Source organism: Chiloscyllium punctatum, chromosome 1, assembly GCF_047496795.1.
Source record: "Chiloscyllium punctatum isolate Juve2018m chromosome 1, sChiPun1.3, whole genome shotgun sequence".
Lineage (NCBI taxonomy): Eukaryota > Metazoa > Chordata > Chondrichthyes > Orectolobiformes > Hemiscylliidae > Chiloscyllium > Chiloscyllium punctatum.
This window is the reverse complement of record NC_092739.1, coordinates 51179824-51206086: the sequence shown is the minus strand read 5'-3', so window position 1 is coordinate 51206086 and position 26263 is coordinate 51179824. Positions and strand designations below refer to the sequence as shown.

Here is a 26263-nt window from a genome sequence, read left to right as displayed (position 1 = left end):
AATTAGTGCACCAGCGTATTGAAGGCAATTCGGGGAGATCGCAAAGTCACTGGGGTCAGTGGAATAGTATAAAATACACATAGAGTCTGATTACCAATAAGAACATTTATTTACGATTTAATACAAAATATGTTAACCAAATTGCAAAAGCACCAAGAAAGGTATCATTGTAAAAGACACACAGTTAAAAGTTACTGGTATAAGAGATGCAACAATTACACTATAAACAATTCAGGAATTGTCAATAAAGCAAACAACTATAGGAATGACGGGCGAGTAACAAAGTATTATCTTCTTCTCCACCACCACCACCACCACCACCACACCACCCCACCCCCCCCCCCCCCCAAAAAATTCTTCCATCTATGTATTCTCTCACGATTCTGGAGCCATAGGAAGTTCAGTTTCCCTTTAATCAGTCTTTACATCTGAAAGGTTGGTCGTAGTAAATCTTAGGGACCTTTGTTGCTGCAGTAGACCCACCAGATCCCTCCCTGATATCTAGACATGGGAAGGAATCTCGCTCTTTGGTAACTAATAGTTACTGAGGCATAAAATACGGGGGGGGAAATCGGGTAGAGTTTAAAAAGGTGTGAATCGCCTTTAATTCTGCAATGATTTGGCTGTGTGTGTTTCAGCAAATTGATCTAACAATTAGACCGAGTCATGATAATTCGGATCATTGAACTAATCTAATCTCCTCCTTTCGGGGCGTTGCCGTTTTGTGTTTGTCACATGGTGGGTTAGGGACTGGTTTCCTGAAAACTTTACAGATACACACAGACATAGTGCCTATTTTGGATTGTACACCATCCACCCACTGATCGCGCCTCCGGCACAGAGTGGTTTTGGTGCTGTATGTGCTCCCGTTCCCCCCACCCCCTCAAGGAGGCAGCGGACTGGATAAGGACCCCCCTGCCCGCTATCTCTCTCACACCGACCCCCTGTTGCCTGAGCCCGGTGTGAAGTGCAGGAGCTGTCGCCCCACTAGGAGCGATGGCGACTGGAGGGAGCAGCACTGAGCTGGGGAGCTACGGTGCCAAATGCAATGGTTCAAAAACAACTCTGCCTGACCCGGTCCATCACTACAACTACGACCTGCACGTGAAAATGAGCAAGAAGATCGCCCAGTTAACAAAGGTAATGGTCAGCGAAGGCTGCACGAACAGACCGTAAAACGAACACAAACGTGAGAACGGCATGGAGATTAAATAAGCGGTTCTTTTGGTTATTTTAAATAGTGGAAACTTTTAGGTTCAAAGCAATTGCAATGGAATGCAGCTTATTCTGAATGACGCTCGAGATTGGTTTGGTTTGAAGTGCTTAAGGCTCGTTTATGTACATTCAAAGGAACAGGCTAATTTACTGCATTACCCAGCCAGGAGTGAAATGTTTTCGGTCGATTCAATTACCTTTTTCAGGAGGTGCGCTCTCACTCTCTCTCTCACACACACACACACACCGTTCAAAACTGCACTAGCTCTTACACAGGTTACCGCAACTGACACCTAAAGCAAACCTCGGAATTTTTAGTTCTTTCTAGGTGTTTCGGTTTGTTAAGGTGGTTTGAGCGGAATGTGCAACTTCACCGTTTCCACCTCGGTAAATAGAATGGACATGATTCACGCTCTCCTGGCTTTTCAAATACTTAATGGAAGATAACAAAAAGACAGCACTGCCACTCAAAGCTCTTTTTTTTAAAATTGCCGTGTTTGATTTTTCTTTCACATGCTGATGAAAGTGATGAGAGCACTCCGTATCAACCCCGTGCAAAATTGTTAGATATCATAGTACTTGAACTGATCACGCAGTTGTGGTTTTGGTATGCCTGGCTGAATACATATACGTAAACTGAGCTTATTAAATCATATGAAAATAATCATAGGACGCGGTCCTTTTAGAGATCGGCCACTATTTGCATTTGTGTGTATTGTGCAGTTTCAGTTTGCGTGTCAACTTATGGGGAAATATCTGCTGTGTTTTGTTTCATTTATTGGATTTGAGAGTTGCTGTGAAGGCAACATTTTTACCCTTGAAAGTAGTGGTGGGCCACCTTCTGAAATCACAGAAGATTGTCTGGATCATATACATCTGTGGTGCTGTTTGCAATTGCAACATCTGATCCCAGTGATCTCAAAGGAATGGAGATAAAGTTTCAAACTGGGTCACTGTGTAATTTGGAAGGGAGCTTGCAGGTATTGGTGTTCCCATGCACCTGCTGCCTGTCCTTTTGAGGTGGTAGAGACTCTGACTTTGGAAAATATTGTTGAGAGACTTAGAGGTTTGTGTCAAACCTGTTGCTAAAGTAACTAGTTGGACCTTGGACAATGTCTTGACGAGCTCAGGTCACCAATGTTCTGGTTCAGAAAATTGGCCTCCGACAATCACACTTTGTACAAAGTGAGGCTTCACCGAGTGGAAAGTGTTTCTCCACGATTCCCATTGACCACAGTTGGACAGGGGCTTCTTGTGATTGAGGCAGGATGTCTGAGCGCAATGTCAAAGGCAATTGCTTTCACTTCATCTCTAGAATTTGGCTCTTCTGCCTATGTTTAGAGCAACACCAACAGCATTTGTTTTTCTATAGCACCTTTTTAAAATTCTTCATAATGTGATTATGTTTAAAGTATTGACTCCAAGTCACTTGAGAATTTTTAAATGTTGGTGTAGTGTTCAGGCTATAGAGTGAGTGCAACAAAAGTTTGCCAGTCTGATTGCTGAGGTAGTAGGACTGATGTATGAAGACAGACTGGATCGGTCAGGACTATGGATTAGAGTGGTGCTGGAAAAGCACAGCAGGTCAGGCAGCATCTGAGGAGCGGAAAATCGACATTTCAGGCAAAAGCCCTTCATTTCTGATAAAGGGCTTTTGCCCGAAACATCGGTTTTCCTGCTCCTCTGCTGCCTGACCTGCTGTGCTTTTCCAGCACCACTCTAATCTAGATTGAGTTCCAGCATCTACAGTCCTCACTTTTGCCTCGGTCAGGACTATATTCGCATGAGCTTAGAAACCCAGAAAGCTCTAACGAGACTAGACATGGTAAACATGGAGGATATTCCAGATGACTGGAGGGTACAGAACGAGGGACTGCAGTCTAAGCATTAGGGGTAGGTCATTTAGGTCTGAGATAAGAAACTTCTTCAAAGTGGTGAGCTGTGGCATTCTTTGCCACAGGCAGCTGAAGCCAAAACATTGAAATGTTTTGAAGGAGTTAGATATAGTTCTTGGGTTGAAGGGATCAAAGGGTAAAAGGGGGAAAGCAGGAATAGGTCATTGATCATGTTTGATTGTCTAACTTGTAGAATGAGAGAGTAGGCTCAGAGGGTCAAATGGCTCACCCATATTATCAATGTTTTTAAAAATATAATCAAGATATGCAATAAATATTTTTTGATCAATAGGATTTTCGGAAGTACCGCCAATTCCGTTATAACACGTTTTCATGCAGTCCTGTGTTATAGGAAAATCGTGAGTCAGCAGCGCCAATTAACCTATTGGGGCCGGAATAGGGTTATATGCAAAACACACTTTATAATTTTGCACTTTGACAATTTGGGAACTTTTTTTTTCTAATCGTGTTATAGTGAATTAGTGTTAATAAAATGTGCGTTATAGCAGAGTGACCTGTACATGGAATCTTCTGGTGCACAGCAGCAATAGAGTGTAACAGCAACTGACTCCAAACCTCTGGTTTTTTTTGGGGGGGGAAAAAAGTAACCTGAACAGATTTTTTAAAATGTTTAGTAGTTGATATGATACACTACTTAAAATTGATTACTGATAGTGAACATAGGCTGAAGCAACTGTGACTGTTAAATACTTTAGTTAAATCATTTGGTTCTAGACAATATTTCAAATTAAATAATTGCTGTTCCTATCTCTCCAATGCCCATTGATGCATGTATTATCAAGAGGCAGAGTGAAGGGGGTTGATTTCCAGGGAGATGTTCCCCCAAATAATATTTCACTTTTATTTCTTAATGTGTATTTACACTTTTTGAAAATCTACTTTAAGATTTTTTAAAATCTGAAACTGTATTCAAAAATTTCATGATTTTGTGTGTCATTGTTTTGTCATTGTTTTAACAGTTTTTGGATAGTTTGCATATTCTATCACATCCTCTGAAGAAGAAAGGAAATAGTGTCCTGTCAAAACTCCCAGTGTACAGAGGCTGTCTTCCTTTGAGTCTCACAGTTCCAAGAGATTTTTACCCCAGTATTAAATATCTTCCAGTTTAAATGCATTTATTTCAATATCCTGGATTGGAGAAGCTTGCTCTCTCCATTTCCATTTCCATTTCCACTATGAAGAGAAACTCTATGTATTTAATTTAACTCTCTCCTTCGTGATGAGACTTGCCAGCTCTCGCCTGATGTTGTGTTTTGAGAACAGTTTCAATGCTGTTTAAAGTGGGAAATACCCATGGGCATGTCCATGCAGAGACTGGACCCAGCAAAGTCTTGCATTAACCAGAGTTGACAATCCAAAGGCAGAAGTTTCCTAATCAGTTCCCTGATATCAACAAATCTGTGGATGCATACAGAACTCATTTACTATCCCGATAAAAAGATTTTAGATTTGTTCAGGTACATGCAGCTATTGTAGGAGTTTTACAATGAAACTGGAGAATTCATGACACCAAAGACAGCAGTTCTGTGGAGTTGCTGATGATTATGAAGTGATTTGAATTCCAAGTAAGTGAAAGATTTAACTTTTTCACATGTATAGATTTTCAATTTTATAAAAAGCATGGCCGTGTTGTATGTATTCATTAATGCCTAAATTTCAATCATCCAAATTAAAATATTAAAGTCTAATTGCAGAAGAATCCAAATGATAGAATTAAAAAATAATCTATTTCACCGAATCAACTTCAGGTACAGATCACCTTATGAAAAAAGGTAACTGATTATAGTCAGTATCGGAAAAATGTGAGATCAAACCTTTTGTGACACATTAATTCAATCTCTGAGGACTGGTCCTGCACATTGCCTCCCTGAGTTCTTAAAAGTTAATGAGATAAACCTGCAGATTGTTTGTATGTGAATAGATACTATTAATAAAACATGTTTTTTTCAATATTGGCACTATCATTTATTTAACTATTTCGGTCTGTTCTTATTCTGTCTTCAGTGTAGGTATATACTAACTGGCATCTTTATAAAGTTTTAAATGCTTTTGGTGTAATCAGTTTCATTGGAATGCAGTCCAGTCTAATTTCAAGGTTACTGGTTTTGTAATCATGCAGTAAATATTATTTGCATACATGTGCATTTGTTCCAGTTTCCCATCAATTTGTGATGGATTCACAGCATATCATTTAATTGCCACTAGTTACTGAACACTTCTTTCACAGTGATAAAAGTGAAAATAGTTAACTCAGTTAGGTTGGCAAATTTTGGATTATTTAGATGCAAAGCTGTTAAGCAAATAGCTAAGGTAGTAAAAGACAAACTTGCCAATTTATATAGCCAATCTGCAAGTTTAATTTATTTTGTAACCTTTTGTGGGTCATGTCCAGTATTCGCTGTTTAGTCCCACCTCATTATTTGCTGCCATTTGCAAACTTAAATCTTTGTGCTTTAGATTTCAACATCTAAATAATTAAAATAAATTGACACTAGCCTCAGCACTGATGCCTTCAAATCTGTCTTCTCATCTTGTGCAGCTATAGTTGTTAAACCCTGGCAACCAGCTAACCCATTCTGTTATTCATTCTCAAAGATGGCATTTTTTCATCTTGTCTGTTAGTCTATTAAGAGGTACCTTTTTTCAAAGGCCTTTTGGAATCTAGATGTTTTAAATCTACTATATCATAGTTTTCTTTCTAATACTGCTTCAAAGAAATCAGCGAGGCTTGTCGAGCAAAATGTTACTTTTTTGAGATCCATTCGGACTGTTCATTACTATCTTTTTTTTTGGTTGATGGATAATTTTCTCCTTAGTAGGGATTCTGTTATTGCTGGTACCACCAATGTTAAGATGATTTGAATATGTTGTACCTCTGTTCTTGAATATAAGTATAATAGTTATCTGCCAATTCTCTGGCATTGCCTTTCCCTTGTAATGTTATGATTCCAGCCAATGCTTTTATTGGCCAAGTCAAACTCTTGACTGAAGCCTTAAAAGAAAATCTGGAATGTCTGATCTGAAGAGCTAAACGTGCCACACTGCTTATGTTTTTGATTGTCTATAAACTCTCCAATGTAAACAAATAACAATTACCCTTCAGGAAATCTTTTGTTTTACTATTTTAAATTACCTTTGTATGGCGACAGAAGTACTTTAACTGTTAATCAAGAAACCCTTTCAGACGCACAGACAACCCATATAACTAGTTCATATTCAAAAATCCAAATGCAAATGGCTTTTAAAATAGGTATAAAAATCTTTATTTGCATCATAGGCACAATATGTTAAGCATGTGATAGTGCCTTCTCTCTATCATCTTGAGATATTTTAATGTGTGGATGCAATCTCTACAGACCAGGAGTTGTTCTGCTGTAATGCTTTGCCTTGTGTTATTACTAACTACAAGCAAGGAAGGGGAGTAAGACACTTGGCCCTTCAAGCCTGCACTGCCATTCAATACAATTGTGGCTCATCTGATTTTTAACCTCAACTCTACATTCTTGAATATCCTCCATTATCTTTCATGCCCTTGGTAATCCAAAGTGTATCTCTGCCTTAAAAATATTTGAAGGTTCTGTCTCCATTGCCTTTTCGAGGGCGGGAGTTTGAAAGGCACTCAATCCTCTGGAGGAAATTTATTTTCTGCCTTTTATTTTGTTTTAAATGGTGCCCCCTTTTTTTAAAATAAAATAAAATAGAACTGCTCCCTCGCTCTAGATTCTTCCACAAGAGGAATCATCCCTTTGACATTCACTCTGTCAAATCCCCTCAGGATCTTGTGTTTCAATTAAGTCATCTCTGACTTCTAAATGCCAAAGGATACAAGCCTAGCTAATCCATGTACTTGGTGCTTGACTTCCTTCTTCCTCCTCAGTTTTCCCTATGTCTTTAATTGATCATAGTTTCTCATCAACGTTTAGTTGGCTCTTGTTTCTTTTTCAGGGAAATACGTTTCCTATACTCTGAATGTTATTTTAACTGTTTCCCATGAATGTTCAGAGTAATTATTTGCCAGATGACTGAGAAGATAAAAATGGACAATTCCCCACTTAAGCCTTCAAATTTATTGCTCTGGTATTTCTTTTACTTGTCTCCCCTCATTTCTTTCTTTAATTCTGCAGTATAATACAGTCACTATTTATTTAATAAATGTTTTTTATCTTCTGTCTGATTCATGTCCCATTATTAGATCAAACAACAAATCCTTCCTTTGTGTTTCTTGACATACTGGACTAGGAAGGTGGGTATTCAATACACAGAGATCCTTATCCACTTTATCACCTTCTGGCTAATTAATTTTGCAGTAACTGAGATTCAACCCCACCTTTATTTTCTTTTTAAAGTAATATCATTAATTTGTTTGCATATTTCTTCCCCCATTTTCCTTCCACATTTATTGGTTGACTTTTTCAAAGAAATTCATTCATGGCGTATGGGTATCCAACTGCCTCTCAACAGTTGTCTTACATCGTGCCATTGTTTGAGAAGCTTGACTCATTCCATCTTGACATCAAGAACTGGGCCCAATGTATGGAAAGAATGTGTTTTTTTTTCTGGACAGACGGAAAGCAACGATTAATTCTCCTGACAGCCTGTGGAGTTGCAGCTTTTTCTGCTATTAGGAGCCTAACTTTCCCTGTGGCAGCAGATATTAAAACTTTTCAAGAATTGATGGGCATAGTTAAGGAATATTACAATTTCAAGCTTCCTAGATTCTCAGAATTACATGGTTTTTGAATTGCCAGGATAAAAACTAGGAAATTGGTTTTGAGATTTTGATAAGGTTAAGATGACTGGCAGAGGCATATAACTTTGGTTTAACTCTTAATGAGATGTTTAGGGATTGGTTTGGTATGTGGGGTTAATAATGTAATTATGCAAAAAATGTCTGACTGGAATTTAAATAGGTACTATAACTGACTTTATCGTTGGAAAATGTGTCAAATGGAGCATATGAGTTGCAGGTTATGCCGTTGGAATTGGACAGCCTCAGCACCCCAACTGAGCTTGGGGGTATACCACTTGAGGGAAAGCTATTGCTTAACCTCACTCAGAACATATTCTGACCAGAGGGATTCTAGGCTTAGCCACCGCAAAACCCCAAAACGAAGCCAAACATCAGCCAAATGGTTAATGTTTTCTTCAGGATTCAGGCTGACAGGCTGTTGTAGATGCTGCTGGTATGTGGGCTCAAGACAGCAAAAGAGTCCCACTCTGCCTAACTGTGTAAGAGAACTCCTAGGCTGGTATACAGGAGAATTCGTACTATGGAAAGTCCTCCCTCATCTGGTTTGGAACAGCTAAATTGGTTCTGATTTTAATATTGCTATGCAATCAAAATTTAAAAAAAACCAAAACAACTTGGATGCTGAGAAATGAAAATTGGTGGAAAAACTCAGGTCAGGCAGCATCTTTGCAGAGAAATCAGTTAACAAATTGGTTCAAGTGACCCTTCTTCAGAACTGACTTTTTCCCAGCAATTTCTGTTTTTGTTTCTGATCAAAATACACGCCTGGTTAAATGGTCACCTGGTTCTAAATGGAACTTGATATTGGTACGGCCACATCAGTGATTGCCGAACCAATCTTTTACACTCTTCGCTCTGAACTCCACCCCTAAGTTTGCACAAGAACACTGCTAGACTGAGAACCTGGGTACCCTTTACAGATTGAAGAGTACAACTTCAGTTCTGGTCTGTTCTATGAAAGGTTCAGTTGCTGCCGAATTAAAGTCTTAATTAAATGCCCGGACATTTTTCAGGAAGGTCTAAGGATTATCAAAGGAGCCAAGGCCACCCTGCAAGTTGACCAGGAAGCAATCCCACCATTCTGCAAGGCCCACGCAGTACCATTTGCCCTGTGGGCAAAGGTAGAGGCAGAAATCAATCATCAAACCAGTCCAGTTTCTGGAATTGGGCAGCACCGGTCATACTGGTTGTGAAGTCTGATGAGTTGGTTTATCTTTGTGGGATCCTAAACAAATATTAAACCTCTCTTCATGGCAGGGGAAATATCCAATCCCTCACATGGAGGATTAATATGCAAAGCTGGCGGGGGGGGGGGGTGTTCTTCAGAGTTGGACATCAGCCATGCTTACTTGCAATTATGTTTAGATGTGGATTCCTAGAAATATGCTACAATTAATACCCACAGGGTCTTTACAAATATGAGACTGCCGTTTGGGGTATTAACAGCCTGTGCCATTTTCTTTCGGCAGATGATGGAGAATATTTTGCAAGAGCTACCCAAGTTGCCATTTAACTGGATGATGTGCCATTAATGGGGAAATCTAATAAAGAGAACTTGGACATAGTTCTAAGGCATTTTTCCAAGGTTGGTGTTGAAGGATTAGTAAATAGTCAAAAGGATATAAATGGGCTGGTGAGATTGACTTCCATCCAGGTAAGTGTGGGGTGATGTACTTGGACAGTGTAAACAAGGCAAAGGGATACACAATGAATACTAGTACCCTGGGAAGCATTGAGGATCAGAGGGGTGCATGTGCACTGGTCCCTTTTAAGGTACAGAACAAGTATACAAGGTGGTTAAGACACATGGGATATAGGCTTTTATTAGCTGAGGCATGGAGTTTAAGATCTGTGGGTGATGGTGGAACTGTGTAAGATGTGTTATGTGCAGTTCTGGAATCCACATTTATGGAAGGGATGTCATAGAGATGTACAGCATGGAACTTCAGTCCAACCCGTCCTGCTGAGCAGATATCCCAACCCAATCTCGCCCCACCTGCCAGTACGTGGCTCATATCCCTCCAAGCCCTTCCCATTCACATGTCCATCCAAATGCTGCAATTGTACCAGCCTCCACCACATCCTCCGGTAGCCCATTCCATACATGTACCACCCTCTGCGCGAAAAAGTTGCCCCTTGGGTCTCTCTTATATCTTTCCCCTCTCACCCGAAACCGATGCCCTCCAGTTCTGGACTCCCAGACCCCAGGGAAAAGACTTTGCCTATTTATCCTATCCATGCCCCTCATAATATTGTAAACATCTGAAGATCACCCCTCAGCCTTCGGCGCTCCAGGGAAAACAGCCCCAGCCTGTTCAGCCTCTCCCTGTAGCTCAGATCCTCCAACCCTGGCAACATCTTTGAAAGGGTTCAGAAAAGATTTACAAGTTTCACAACAACTTTCCGATAGGAAGGAGACCAGAACTGCATGCAATATTCCAACAGCAGCCCAACCAATGTCCTGTACAATTGTAACACGACCTCCCAACTCCTGTACTCCATTCTCTGACCAATAAAGGAAAGCTTACCAAGCGCCGCCCCCACTATCGCATCCCACCTGCGATTCCACCCCCAAGGGGCTACGAACCTCCACTCCAAGGTCTCCTTGTTCAGCAACACTCCCTAGGACCTTATCATTAAATATATAAGTCCTGCTCAGATTTGCTTTCCCAAAATGCAGCACCTCGCACCTATTTGAATTAAACTCCATCTGCCACTCCTCAGCCCATTGGCCCATCCAATCCAGATCCCGCTGTAATCTGAGGTAACCTTCCTCGCCGTCCACTACACCCCCAATCCTGGTGCCATCCGCAAACTCATCAACCGTACCTCTTATTCTCGCATCCAAATCATTTATGTAAATGACAAAAAGTAGAGGGCCCAGCACCGATCCTTGTGGCACTCCACTGGTCACAGGCCTCCAGTCTGAAAAACAACCCTCCACCACCACCCTCTGTCTTCTACCTTTGAGCCAGTTCTGCATCCAAATGGCTAGTTCTCCCTGTATGCTGAGATCTAACCTTGCTAATCAGTCTCCCATGGGGAACCTTGTCAAATGCCTTACTGAAGTCCATATAGATCACATCTACTGCTCTGCCCTCATTCATCTCTTTGTTACTTCAAAAAACTCAATCAAGTTTGTGAGACATAATTTCCCGTGCACAAAGCCATGTTGACTATCCCTAATCAGTCCTTGCCTTCCCAAATACATGTGCATCTTGTCCCTCAGGATTCCCTGCAACAACTTGCCCACCACCGAGGGCAGGCTCACAAGTCTATAGTTGCCTGGCTTGTCTTTACTGCCCTTCTTAAGCAGTGGCACCACGTTTGCCAACCTCCAGTCTTCTGGCACCTCACCTGTCACTATCAATGATACGAATATCTCAGCAAGAGGCCCAGCAATCACCTTCCTAGCTTCCCACAGAGTTCTCGGGTACACCTGATCAGGTCCTGGGGATTTATTCACCTTTAACCATTTCAAGACATCCAGCACTTCCTCCTCTGTAATCTGGACATTTTGCAAGATGTCACTATGATGTGATTGCATTGGAGATTTGCCAGGATGTTGCTTGAGCTGGAGAGCTTTAGTTCTGAGAGAGATTGGAAACTGGAATTTTATTTTCCTTGGAGCAGAGAAGACTTGATTGAGATGTATAAAATTGAGGAGCATCGATGGGGTAGATGGGAAGAAACGTACTCCCCATGGAGGAGGAAGCGATGACTGAGGTCAATGATTTAAGGGAAGGGACAGAAGGTTTAGAGAGAGGTTTCAACAACATTTTATTTTGGATTAGCCTGTGTGAAATGAATTACAACCATGAACGGTTGTATGCTGAAAGTCTTACTCTTCTAGACCACAATTATTTGATTAATTTTTCTAATATCAAAAGTATGACTTATCAAACTTTGACCAGGTTCCAGATTAACTTTGGAAAAGTTATTTTGTGTGATTTGTGGTGCTTCTGAGCAATTTTTCAGTTGTAGACTTGGTTCTTCTGTGATAGTGATGGTATCACCTTTAGAATGTCTCATGCTGTGTCCTGACTTTATAATTTTTAACGAGGTAAAAACAATGACTGCAGATGCTGGAAACCAGATTCTGGATTAGTGGTGCTGGAAGAGCACAGCAGTTCAGGCAGCATCCAAGTAGCTTCGAAATCTTTTTATTTTAATTCTTTTTTAAAGCACTCTTTTTATATTCCTGTTTGACACTAGATGAATATACAATTGATTCAGATGACATTTCTCATTGTTGTAGTCATAAACTTAAAACAGTGAATTTGTTTAATAAATATCTAGACCATTAATAGGAGGTGTTTATAATCTGATCTGGAGCCTCTGGATCAGTAGAAATGGTACCAACTCTTAATAGTGTTGAGATAGTATTGTTTTGGTTGATGAACTGGAACTTGAATAGTGGATAATGCTTATCATTTATTCATTGGATGAAAAGACAGGCAAATGGTATGGACTTTATTGGACTTTAGTCAGGGATGAGCACTGTCAAATGCCGAAAATCTTCGTCAGTCACTGTGGTCAAAACAATTGAATAGATTCAGTGCTCCAATGATCTGGGATGTGTTAGAGTACTATGTGACGATATCTACTTACCTGATTATTTTACGTCTTTGGATTGATTGATCATCATTGATGTATGTTGAGGCTTTATTTCATTAAATGCAATAGTTTTTATGAATATACTGATGAATAAGTAGAATAAGGAAATTCCGTTATTGGCAGCAACTCTTGCCTCCCCACTGCAGTGCTGCCAGCCCTTGATTGTGATCAATCTCTGTTCTTGGGGTCCTTAATTCTAGTCCCACTACTGTCCTATTAAGTGCCCGATTAGCAGCCGACCCTCCTGAAAAGAGGCAATGTAGAACTACCTCTGCCTCTCCAGCCAGCAGGCATGACCACACAATCTATATTAACTTTTGCCCACAGTGCCTCTGTGGTAACTTGTAAATGATGATGATTTCTGCCTTGTTAGCGTTGCTTTCATCTGAGAGGAAGCAACAGTGGGCTGGCTGAGAGAGGGCGGGCTACCTTTCTTTTTTACTCTAGCTAATGGCACTTACTATTCTATTGCTTTTGAATGTCACAGTGCAAAGATAGAATGATGTTTTTGCACCTACCGCAATAGGCATTCTGAAACAGCGGTTTGACTGCCTGGAAAACTCAAGAGCACCTCATATCAACCTGTCATGGGTCTCCATAATCATTGTGGCAGATGGTGGTTAGGTTCTGCCTGGGAGAAGCACCTGGCTGAATCTTGTTACTGCTTCAAGCATTCAGAAAATCCATCCTCCTCATCTGTCCTTTTTCAGTAAAACCATTTAGAATCCCTGAATAGTCCCCAGCACTGCTGCCAGCTCCAGTAACCCAATCTGCTTGTGACTTACAAAGGACTTTGCTCAAAGCATCAACTGCAGCCAACACGTGTCTCTCAATTTTCCAAGATTTACTGTCAAACACACTCTTCTCACTAATGCCTTGCATTTCTAACATTTGGGTGACCTTGTGCACTGCAAAACAGACTTTTTTTTTCCCCCATTTGTATAAAGTACCACTGCGGATGTTAGAAATCGAACACAGAGCTGCAGAAGTTCGGGACTAACAGCATCAGAGTTGAGAAAACAGAGCTAATGTTTTTCAGTCCAGTGACCCTTCTTTCAAACCAATAGCATCTAGGGGGAGAAAGTGGTATTTATCTGGATGAGTGTTTTAATTTGGTTGGGATGGGGAGAGAGGAGTGAGCAGATAGAAGGAGCCCAAAGAGAGAGAAAAATGGTAACACAAAGGGACTGCTGACAGCAAGCCAGAGAAGAGGAAAAGCTAGATAGGTAATGATAGAGACAATGGATGAGAAGAGGTTGGCTGTGCTGAAAGCAGTGATGTCCTGATGGCCGGGCTGTTGGGGGTGGGTGACGAACATGGAAGAAGGTGCTCGGGCTTTAAAATTATTGAACTGGATATTGAAAATGAGGTGCTGTCCTTCCGGCTTGCACTGAGCTGGGCTGGAACACTGCAGCAAACCTGCGACCGATGGCCAGGGAACACCGTGGCAGGCAACCGGAAGCTCGGTCATTTTTATAGACGGAACATGTGTTCGGCAAATTTCTCACCAAGTTTGTATTTTGTCACCCCATTATAAAGAAGACCGCACTGTGAAAAGTGTACTGTTTCACCTGGAAGGTGTGGCTTGAAGAGTGAGGAAGGAAGAGATAAATGAGCAAGTATCACACTTTCTGCGATGGCATAGGAAGGTGCTGAGGGAATGTAGGGAGGTATTGAAGGTGGAGCAGGAGTGAACCACAGTGTCCCAAAGAGAATGGTCCCTGTGGAATGCTGACCAGGAAACTCAAGGGCATGTGTGTCTGGTTGTGGCATCCTACTTGAGGTGGCAGAAATGACAGATAATGATCCTTTGGTTGTGGAGGCTAGTAGGGTGATAAATCAAGACCGAAGGATCCTTTTTAGTGGTGTTGAAAGGAAAGGGTGAGGGCAGAAGTGTGTGAATTGGTCAAGTAGGGTTAATGGCCCTGTCAAGTATGGTAATGGGGAATCCTCATTTGGGGGGGTTAAAGGTGAACATTTGAGGGCCCCTCTTGAAGGTGGCATCATAAGATGTTTTAATTTAATTGGGATCCAAGCAGGACCTAGAGAGAGGGAGTTCTCAGAGCGTTTATCAGCCAATCAAATGACTGGTAGTGCTTACCAGGAGCAGTAACCACTGCTAAGACTGTGTGGCTTGTCCCCAAGGAACAATTCATGTTGCCAGAAACCCAAGTACATCCAGAGTTTGACTGGCCAAGCTGATAAGAAGAGAGGGGTGTAGTTCAGGAGGGCAAGGGAGCCAAATTGTTGTCACATTAATGTCCTCCATTGACACAAAGTTAGAAGGCTACCCTTTACCATTTGGCAACTTGTTAGTGGCTGAGGGTGATGTATACATCCCTCACTGCAAACAAAATACCTGGAAGAAACAACATTTCCTCCCTCTGTAATCTGGCTTCAGTTATAGCTCATAAATTGGTAGTTTGGAAGAATTAAAGACCTAACAATCTCTCCTTGTTAATACTGAACTTTTTGCCAGTCAATTTTTTTTTTACAGGTCAAAAACACTCCAGGATTTGAGAGTTGGAGGGTTTCATAAATTGTGTTGGGTTCCTTGATGCACTTTGACCCAGATGTTTAAAGCATGCAGAACCTCCCCATTTGCTTTCTCTTGCGACTGCATCTCAGTAATGTCCATGACGTGCTGACTAATTCCCACAGGGAGTCGGAGCACTGCCAGTAGTGTGACATCCAAGGCCACTTTTTTGAAGCACTCTCTTGCTTACTTTAATATCATAACATCCTGCTTTGCTTTTGAATCTTTCTGATAGGCTGTCCAGCTTTGTGAATTGTGCAATACCTAATAGGACCCTATAACAATCAATTGCTGGTATAGTGAAAATCACCTTTTGAGTGACTGTGTTTTCAGCATAGGGTTCTGACTTCCATTTGAACTTGAGAATGGGAATTAGAAGCTCTAAAGGAAATTCCTGCCAAAAGCTGAAATGCTGTATCTGTCAGATTTAAGATATGAATATTAGTAACTGAAAATGATATTCCATGAGATTTGACTAGTGAACTAATGCCCCACAATATTCACCCTTGTATGTTAATGTGACTTAGCAGAAATTTGACCAGGCTTTGTAAGATGGAATCACTGCCCCAGATGCTTAGCTATCTATGGATAACCTCCTTAGATGAAACTCACCTGTGTGAATGTGCAAAGTGAGCTCAGTGGTTTTGGAACTATTGAAGCATCGTTGGTGTCACAGCAAGGGAAAAATGAAATATTGAGCTGGTTTTCAGTCTTGTCTTGTTATGACTATTGCTTGAATTCATTTATGTTATATAAACACTCAGTAGAAAAGTAATTGCTATCCACCAAATGGAGTTTGTCACTGTTTTGACACCAGGCATTCTCTGTGGAATATTTTGTCTGAAAAGCATGTTGGTAACATCTGTAAGTCTTTTAAAATTCATATAATTAATACCCTGCTTCGTCATTTAACTGCATGAGTTTCAAGGAATTACAGATGCTTAACACCTGGTCTGTATTTTAATTGTAATTATGAAAAAGAAGCCCCAGCACCGTAATTGAAAGATCTGACAGACGTGCCTGAAAATTAGTGATTAAAAACAAGACCTTTTAAGAACAATGCTGTGTTTGTCCATTGACGTCTGTTAAATGTTTAAGACAAATTTCACAAAAAATGCTTTAGGAGGTTATGCAGAGTCACAATGGTGTCATTGTCTAAATCCACATTACTTTGGTGCTTGCACTGCATATTAATTGGTGCCTCTGTCTTTCTCTCCTGATTTTTGAAATGTTCTGTTGTTCACTTTAGTCAGTGTTCACCATCGAGTTCCTAATCTAGTTTCAACATAATTAATTCCAAAATAAAATTTATGAATATGCAGGTAGTTGTAAATTTCTATTAGTTCATCTATAACAAAGAACCACTGAGTTTAGAAAACAGGCAACAATATTTACATTGTAGGAATCCATATATCTCAAAAACATGAAGATTACTTGTTTGTCGTGTATCTCATCAATTGAACTTATTGTGCTGATAGGTGTGTAGTGAACTTGAATGGAGCTGTAGTATTGGGACTTATGGAAATAGAATTGTTTACCAGTTGCCATTTTGACTACTGCAGGTCAGAATACTAGTCAAACATGACTTGTCACCTACTGAAGCAGTCCATGTCCAAATGCAGCAAAACTTTGACAATAGTCAGATTTGGGCTGACAAGTGGCAAGTAAGTAAGAACTAAGAACATGAGTAAGCAATTCAGTCAATCAAGCATGCCTCACCATTTGATATGGTCATGGCTGATCTCCTCTCTGCCTCAATTTGAGTTTTCCAAGCCTCAACCTATTACAAATTTAAAGTTCGGTCTATCTTCTTAAATTTACTCAATGTTTTGGCATCCTCCTCATTCTAGTTTAGTGAGCTTCACAGATTCTCAACCCTTGGAGGGGAGAAGAAATTTCTTCTGTGTGTTTTAAATCTGCTACCCCTTTATCCTGAAGCTATGACCTCTTAGCGAGTTTTGAGAAGTTTTGTAGCTCAGGTTGAGGTTCTGGATGTAGGTTTGCTTGCTGAGCTAGAAGGTTCACTTCCAGACACTTCATTACCCTACTAGGTAACGTAGAGTCATAGAAATGTACAGCATGGAAACAGACCCTTCAGTCCAACCCGTCCATGCTGACCAGATATCCCAACCCAATTTAGTCCTACCTGCCAGCACCCGGCCCATATCCCTCCAAACCCTTCCTATTCATATACCCATCCAAATGCCTCTTAAATGTTGCAATTGTACCAGACTCCTCCACTTCGTCTGGCAGCTCATTCCATACACGTACCACTCTGTGTGAAATGGTTGCCCTTGGGTCTGTTTTCTATCTTTCCCCCTCACCCTAAGCCTATGCCCTCTAGTTCTGGACTCCCCAACCCAAGAGAAAAGACATTACCTATTTATCCTATCCATGTCCCTCATAATTTTGTAAACCTCTATAAGGTCACCCCTTAGCCTCTGCTGCAGCGAAAACAGCCCCAGCCTGTATAGCCTCTTCCTATAGCTCAAATCCTCCAACCCTGGCAACATGCTTGTAAATCTTTTCTGAACCCTTTGAGGTTTCACAACATCTTTCCGATAGGAAGGAGACCAGATTTGCACGCAACAGAACCAATGTCTTGTACAACCGCAACATGACCTCTCAATACTCTGACCAATAAAGGAAAGCATACCAAACGTCACCTTCACTATCCTATCTACCTGTGATTCCACTTTCAAGGAGCAATGAACCTGCACTCCAAGGTCTCTTTATTCAGCAACACTCCCTAGGACCTTACCATTAAGTGTAATCGTCCTGCTAAGATTTGCTTTCCCAAAATGCAGCACCTCACATTTATCTGAATTAAATTCCATTTGCCATTTCTCAGCCCATTGGCCTATCTGGTCAAGGTCCTATTGTAATCTGAGGTAACCCTCTTCGCTGTCCACTACACCTCCAATTTTGGTGTCATCTGCAAACTTACTAACTGTACCTCTTATGCTCGCATCCAAATCATTTATATAAATGATGATAAGTAGTGGACCCAACACCGATCCTTGTGGCACTCGACTGGTCACAGGCCTCCCGTCTGAAAAACGATGCTCCACCACCACCCTCTGTCTTCTACCTTGAAGCCAGTTCTGTATCCAAATAGCGAGTTCTCCCTGTATTCCAAGAGATCTAACCTTGTTAATCAGCCTCCCATGAGAAGTCCACATACATCACATCTACCACTCTGCCCTCATCAGTCCTCTTTGTTATTTCCTCAAAAAACTCAATCAAGTTTGTGAGCCATGATCTCCCACGCACAAAGCCATGTTGACTATCCCTAATCAGTCCTTGCCTTTCCAAGTACATGTACATCCTGTCCCTCAGGGTTCCCTCCAATAACATATCTTCGTTGTGCTCGGGCAAAGTAATGCTGAAAATTCCTGCTTTCTAGAGACCCAAACATAGAAAGCAGGAATTATCAGCATTGCTTCACCTGAGGCTCACTGAAGATGTTACCTAGTAGGATAATGAAACATCTGGAAATGAATCTTCCAGCTCAGTGAGCAAATCTACATGCAAAAGCTATGACCTCTTGTTCTAGATTGACCATGTGAGGACACGAACTTTCATGTCTGCTCTAGCATCTTGTGTAACTCCATTAAATTTACTTTTGTACTTATGAACTCTTCGGAGTTCATAAGAACAAAGCCTAAACTGCCCAATCTTTCTTCATAAGGCAAGTTCCATATCTATCCAGAAGAATCCCTATAGCGTGGAAACAAGCCCTTTTTTTTTTTTGGCCCAACAATTCCATCCACACTAACCCTCAAGAGTAACCCAGCCAGACCCATTCCCCTACCCTATTACTTCACACTTCTGCTGACTAATACACCAAACACTCCTGATCACTATGGGCAATTTAGCATGATCAATTCGCCTAATGTGCACATCTTTGGACTGTGGGAGGAAACCGGAGGCAACCCATGTTGATGCAGGGAGCATGTACAAACTCCTCCCAGACAGTCAGCAGAGGCTGGAATCGAACCTGGGTCCCTGGTGCTGTGAGGCAGCAGTGCTAACCACTGAACTGCCATGCTGCCCCAAATTCTAGCCCTCCCTGGAATCAATCTACTGAACCTTCTCTGACATGCCTGCAATTCAACCACTCCCTTCTCATGGGACCATGTACTACAGGTGTAAGCTTGTACAGTTGCAGCAACCCTACTTCTGTATTTCTTTACTGTATACTTTTTGTAATAAATGCCAAAATTCTATTTGTGAGTAAAGTTTGAATACACAAATCATAACCAGCTCCAATGAGATTGACAAGAAAAGATTTATATAGGAACATTAATAGTGTTACTATCATTGAACTATCCATTGTCAACTTCCTTAGTTGCCATGGTTGAGGGTGTATAACCATTTTTAGAGGCATTGTTGATAACCCAGGAGTACAGAAAGTACTTCTGTCAAATAACAGTCCATATGTGTAAAGCTGTCAAGCTCCCAGCAAAGCATAGACCTCCTATCATCCCGCACCACAAGTGGTGAAGGCAGAATGCAGATCTTATGGGAGCATGAATTGATCACTTAGGGAACTTTTTTTAAGCAGGGAGGTGGACTACCTGTAATTTTACTCTTCACCTGGAATATTTCAGGTAGGTGGCAGGGTGGCTATTCAATGGGTTTTGTGTAAAGTCCACCCCTCAATCCTTGAAAACAATGGAATCTCTTTTTTGCTCAAATCTATGAAATTAAATTAACTAAGTTCACAGCATGTGACTGTGATCAGTGAATTTCGGTAACTGTGTTCGTAGACTCATAGGGATGCACAGCATGGAAACAGCTGCTTCAGTCCAACTTGTCCATGCCAAATAGAGATCCTAACCCAATCTAGTCCCATCTGCCAGCACCTGAGCTACATCACTCGCAACGCTTCCAATTCATAGACCCATCCAGATGCCTCTTAAATGTTGCATTTCTACCCACCTCCACCACTTCCTCTGGCAACTCGTTCCATACACACTCCACCCTCTGCTTGAAAAAGTTGCCCCTTGGGTCCCTTTTTGAATCTTTTCCCCTCTCCCCTTAAATCTATGCCCTCTAGTCCTGGACTCCCCACCCCAGGGAAAAGACTTTGTCTTCATGCTTCTATCTATGCCCCTCATGACGTTATAAACCTCTATAAGGTCACCCCTCAGCCTCTGATACTCTGGAAAAACAGCCCCAGCCTATTCAGCCTCTCCCTATAGCTCAAATCCTCCAACCCTGGCAACATCCTTGTAAATCTTTTTGGAACCCGTTCAAGTTTCACAACATCCTTCTGATAGGAAGGAGACCAGAATTGCATGCAATATTCCAACAGTGGCCTAACCAATGTCCTGTACAGCCGCAGCATGACCTCCCAACTCCTATACTCAATGCTCTGAACAATAAAGGAAAGCTTACCAAATACCACCTTCACTATCCTATCTATCTACAACTCCACTTTCAAGGAGCTATGAACCTGCACTCCAAGATCTTTGTTCAGCAACACTCCCTAGAACCTTACCCATTAAGCGTATAAGTCCTGCTAAGATTTGCTTTCCCAAAATGCAGCACCTCGCATTTATCTAAATTAAACTCTGTTACTCCTCAGCCTATTGGCCCATCTGATCAAGATCATTTGGCACTCTGAGGTAACCTTCACTGTCCACTACACCTCCAATTTTGGTGTCTTCTGCCAACTTATTAACCATATCTCCTATGTTCACATCCAAATCATTTGTATAAATGATGAAATGTAGTGGAGCCAGCACTGATCCTTGTGGCATACCACTGGTCACAGGCCTCCAGTCTGAAAAGCAACCCTCCACCACTACCCTGTCTTCTGCCTTCGAGCCAGTTCTGTATCCAAATGGCTCGTTCTTGCTGTATTCCATGAGATCTAACCTTGCTAACCAGTCTCCCATGGGGAACCTTGTCGAATGCCTTACTGAAGTTGCATTGTCACATTTCATAGTGTGGTTTCTGAGAGGAGTATAGTTCCTCTGTGACTGCACACTGAGCATTGTTTAAATGCAACAAAAATAAAGCTTTCAACAGATTAGACCACATCTGTGGAGAAAAATCTGGTCAATAATCCTTCATAGTTTCAGAGCAGCCTTCTGCTCAGCCACAGGCTGTTCCACAAGGTATAGAAATGGATCAACATGTGCATGCCCTAAGTGTGAACCCAAAACAGGGCAATCAGACAGAAAATTGGCTCTCCTGACATGATTGAGCCCTAGTGTTTCAGGAAGCTAAGGTTTTCATAGCAATTGTTTGGTTAGTGCTGTCTCCTGGAATAAGACCTTTTTTTAATTAGCCAAGTGAAGAGAATTGCCAGTAACTGCCAATATGACTGTCAGTGAAGGACCAACAAACACCCTACCTGTGCCTGTTCCCATCCATTACCCATCACAGTATCTTGTTTCTTAGTCCTCTTCCTCCCTGTAAGGAGAGCAAGCAAAGTTCTTGATGTTCATAATGTCTTGTCTAGGTAGAAGGGAATAATGACACTTTTTTTTTTTGAGGACAGTGTTTGGGAGTTCTGGATGAGGTAGAGCCAATGGAATGGATGGTGAAGTTGCCAGACTGGAAGATGAGTGCTGATGGTAGAAGCACAATGTAAGTGCTCACGAAGGTAATGTGCTGGAAATTGAACCTGATATTCCTGGTTTTGTCACAAAAGTTGAAAATGTTAAAGTGAGTGTACACAATACCCCAATTCACTGAATTTCCAGAGGTAGGTTGATAGAAAGCAGGGGCCATGTTTTCATGACTTAGCAAGAATTATATTTGTTGCAAGTAATCAGTGTCTAGCTACAGATAAATCATTGTGATATATCATGTTAAAAATGTCAACACCAGGTGATAGTCCAACAGGTTAAATTGGAAGCACTAGCTTTCGGAGCACTGCTCCTTCATCTTTGCACACCCCAGTCTGACACTGGCATCTTCAAATTGTGAGATATCATGAGTAATTAAAACTCCAAATCCTTCCCACACCGATCTGCAGGCAGGAATAAAACTAAACAGGTCAAACCAGATCAAAAGACAGGTCTGTGTTCCACAGTTGTTGTAAGCTGTGACTTTTAATTGATAAATTGGAGGCTGAACCTGCCACCCTGTGCATCTTGCAAATTAGTGAAAACATTCAGGAAAGGAAAGCCAGCATGAAGCCAACTCAACAGAACTAGCTCCCTGCCCCAAGCTGTTCAATTACCAATCAGTCCCACATTTGTTGGCAGATAAAAGGCCTTTATCATTGGTCAATGAGCTAGTAACCAGTTAACAAACAACTTTTACCAACCAGAGCTGGATCTGAAAACAGTTCCTCATCTCCACTTTGTCTGCAAGCACTTCAATTCTTTCTTGTTCAAACAGCTATTTCCAGTGCTTGCTTTTGAGTGTCCCTTTACTTGCTTTCAAACCATGCAGCCGTCCTTTCAGAACATATACACACAGTACTGGGGAAGCTCATCCAGTCTGGCAGAATCTCTGGATGACTCTGGCAGAGTCTCTGATTCCAAAGTTAGTAGTTGAGGCAGAGACTGTGACAATATGGTTTTAAGTTTAAAGTATAGATTAAGGAACTATTTTGCATTTGTTCCATAAGATAACATGTTAGCTTGTATTTTTTGACCTGTGGCGCATGAGTTTTATTCTGACATCAAATTAGACCTGATGTTAATAACCGTAGAATAGAGCTCACTGCACTCAAGCAGAGGGAGTTTTAAATGTTTTTGGTCTGCTTTTCAGCTGTTTCATTGCCAGTGTTTGAACTAATGCAGTTGCAACACTTCGTTATGCTATAGTGTATTCCCTAGAATCTCTCCTAGACTGCTGACAGGGAGAGCTGTCAACTAACTCTTCCAAATGCACAAGCAACCATTTTTTCACATTTGTGGAGAACAATCATTTGTGATGGCTTTCAGCTGTTATGAATCTTTCTTCTTTTCCTCAGCAGCTAGTTTCTGTGGTTCTGTGTTTGATAGTTTCTTCAACATGACTGCATTAGTTTCAGCGGTCGTGTAGCAGGGAGACAGTATTTTGAAGAAACTTACATGAATAATACCCTGTGGTGTTTCAGATGATTTGGGTATTGACAGGCTGGCATGGTACAATGGTTGTCAATTGAGAACCCTGTGCATAACAAACCAAATCATAAGCAACTCCATTTTGATGCATGACACATCATCTAGCTATCAAGAGAGTCTCAAATTTATATGAAACCTATTCCTGGATACTTATGCATATTTACATTGCTTTAAAGATCCATTTGTCTGCTGCTTGCATTTTGTTTTACATGTATTTTGGGAAGGATGGTGATCACTTGCATTGAAATGTTATTTTTTCAATATTTTTCTTTTTTTCATGAAAAAGAGGCAGGTGCTGGACCGAAGTGGAGCTGAGCTGATGGTGTCCTCCATTAGCGCCACAAAGTTCAGATTCTCATGTTAGGTCAGAGAATATGACCTTTTTAAATATAGGTAAGGTCTGAAGGAATGAGTACACAATCATGTAACATATGTCCCTTTTGCTCAGGCCTGCTGCTCATCAGTGGTACCTGTACTTTGTTCCTTCCTTGACTTAACCACATGGCCCAACAGTTTCTTTCCAAATTCTACATATAATACAACTGGGTCAGTTTCTTTTTGAGGGTTGTTCTTGGAATATTTTTTTCTTGAGCATTACTTATGATGTTTGGGGCTATGTTTTGATTTTTCAGGAGCTCTTTTCTCATTAACTCATTTCCTAGGCAGTGTAGTAATGCAACAATATGTTGTTTTGAGTTGACCTGCAGGGGGTGGGGCTTTGCAAGATTTAGGGAAGATGGGAAGAACTTAAGGGAAGTAGGAGAGACAGACACTGTTAGCATGGAGCAGCAATCAACTTAAAATCAAACCCTTTTTCTTGTGGTGTTATACAAGGCACACTCACATGCTGTGGTGCCACCTTTCGACAACGTGTTGCCTCTTTTCCCTTGAAGCACACGAGCTTTCCTTCTGCTCTTTGCACCACTTAGAGCTGGCATTCTTAGGATACTCAGCTATTCACTGCATTTTGGATCTGCAGTGTTCGTTACGTTATAAAGGTTTCCCATATAGTAGTTCCTGAGTTTATGCAGTCTTAAACTAGACATTCCATATTCAAAGAATTAATTAACTCAGTGATTTGAATGCTTTCTTCTTGGCTCCTAGTTAGTCCAGTATTCTTTAACCGGTTTAATGAGTGCTCTCTCGTGTGCACTCCTTTCCTTTTTTGTTTGGAAGTCCTTTCATCTCCATCCACAAAGCTGCCTCCTTCCATTCCTGTCCTTGTAGCCTTTTTGTTCTTCCTCCACTTTGCAGCTGCTACCACTCTTCTTTACTTCTACCATCTTTCACCTCCTTTTCCTCTTTTTTCCCCCCCCCCCCCAAAAAAAAAGCCAATCTCTGATTTCACTCACATGTTCACTGCAAGTATTTAGCTGCTCCTCCAATCAAAGGAATGTTCTTCTCTGCTGGTAGGCTCTTGTATGTTGCAGGATCTCCGATCAGAGGAGCAGCACATCACCGATTCCGTGAGAGTCACATGAAGGGGGCATGGCTCTGGTTAGGCTTTTGCCCAAAACATCACTCTTTTTCCTGCTCCTCCGATGCTGCCTGACCTGTGCTTTTCCAGCACCACTCTAATCTTGGCTATGGTTATCCACACTCTAGCTGATGTTTCACCATGGGTTTGGGCCTTTTTCAAGGATGAGTTTGTTCATCGTTCCTTGGTATGTTAAGTGCTTACTGCAGCATCTCAGCACAGCAAAAGTTGCCAAGTTTATTATGGGAGAAGAGATATAACTTGTAAAATATGTTCCTTTTTCTTTAAATATCCCCAAGGAGCCAGTAAGGTGAGCCCTAAAATCATCTCTGCCCCTTTCCCACCTGGCAATGTCCCTTAGCTTACTTGTTGAGCACCTAGCACATGCATTTTCATTCTGCAATACAGAGGAACCTCGATTATCCAAATACCAATTATCCAAAAATCAGATTGTCCGAAGGAGATCTCGAGGTCCCAATTAGAAACACTATGTCAAAAATGTGTTTCCAACAGTGATTTAAACAGGCACCGTCTCCAAATGACTGAGGCCTGTACCCTAAGCACCCCCCCCCCCCCTCAGATAATCTCTCCAACGTTGTCCTGCACAGGGCAATCGTGGAACCTGTCAAAAAGGTGGGGCTGTGGCTGTGTGAATGCTATTTGGAGACTTACCCACAAAGGCAGGAGCAGTCTTGTTGTTGGTGTACAGTCTGGCTGCCCCAGAGAGAGGGTGTGGGTGGACAGTGGGGGTGGGGTTCTGGTGGAAGTGCTAGGGGTGGGGGCTCACACGCTTTGTGCTGCTGCTAGCCTCCTGAACAGGGAGCAGACTTAAAAACTTTGAGTCCTGGAGGAAAGGCATTTAATCAATTAACCGAATAATCTATTATCTGAACGAAATACTGCCTGCCCATCTTGTTTGGATAATCGAGGTTCCCCTGTATTTAGCTTTAAGTTCAGCAAGTGGCACCTGGGAAAATGCATAAGCTGAAAGATGAATCAACCGGGTGGAATCTTCCCAGCCCCTAAATGGTGTGGACTGTGGCAAGAAATTTGGGGAAAATCAGGTGAAATCTCCAGTGACCCCCACACCCCCTAACCAAGTGTAGGATGTCAAGACTACTCCTGCTTGTGAGCAGCAAGAGACTTATTAACATGGACTGTCACTCCTTATCACCCATGTTATTACGTAATGTAACCTCTATTAATATGCAGTTTCCAATTCTCCTACCCACTCAATGTTGAGACTTTCTGATATGAGCGTCAGTGAATAGGTGGTCATGCCAGCTTGCTGCTTGCTCCTCTAGACCTCCAGCTTCTAATCCTCAACTCCATCTCAACACCAATATCTTGGGACACACTCCATGCAGCCCATGTCCATAGGACATTGGCTTCCAACATTTCCGCATCATCATGGTGCATCTTCAATCCATTTACAATACAGTCTGTATTTTAATGCTGTACTCCTGCACCTGAATCTATCATTTATAATGCTGCTGCCTGGACACTTAAGAGCTAACTTAAAACCAGAAGATATAGGAGCAGAAGTAGGCCGTTCAGCCCAATGAATCTGCTCTGCTGTTGAATAAAAATCATGACTGCTCTGATAATCCTCAACTCCATCCTCCCACCTTTCCCCATAACCCTCTATTCCCTTACTGACTAAAGTATGCCTATCTC

At 41.5% G+C, this 26263-nt stretch overlaps 1 protein-coding gene across 10 annotated transcripts in view; it reads left to right on the top strand.

Annotated features, from left to right (window-relative positions):
• The first annotated feature begins 810 nt into the window (after positions 1–810).
• LOC140464516 (protein FAM184B-like) overlaps positions 811–26263 on the top strand; it is a 199330-nt gene continuing 173877 nt past the window's right edge. For 9 of the 10 annotated variants that reach the window (XR_011955004.1, XR_011954997.1, XM_072560568.1 and 6 more), the window contains exon 1: positions 811–1140. Coding sequence is in view for 7 of the 10 variants with exons in the window: in XM_072560568.1 (XP_072416669.1) it covers positions 997–1140 (144 nt within the window). In the remaining 3 variants the exon portion in view is untranslated. The remainder of the gene's footprint in view (positions 1141–26263) is intronic. The other variant, XM_072560079.1, reaches the window with a different exon arrangement.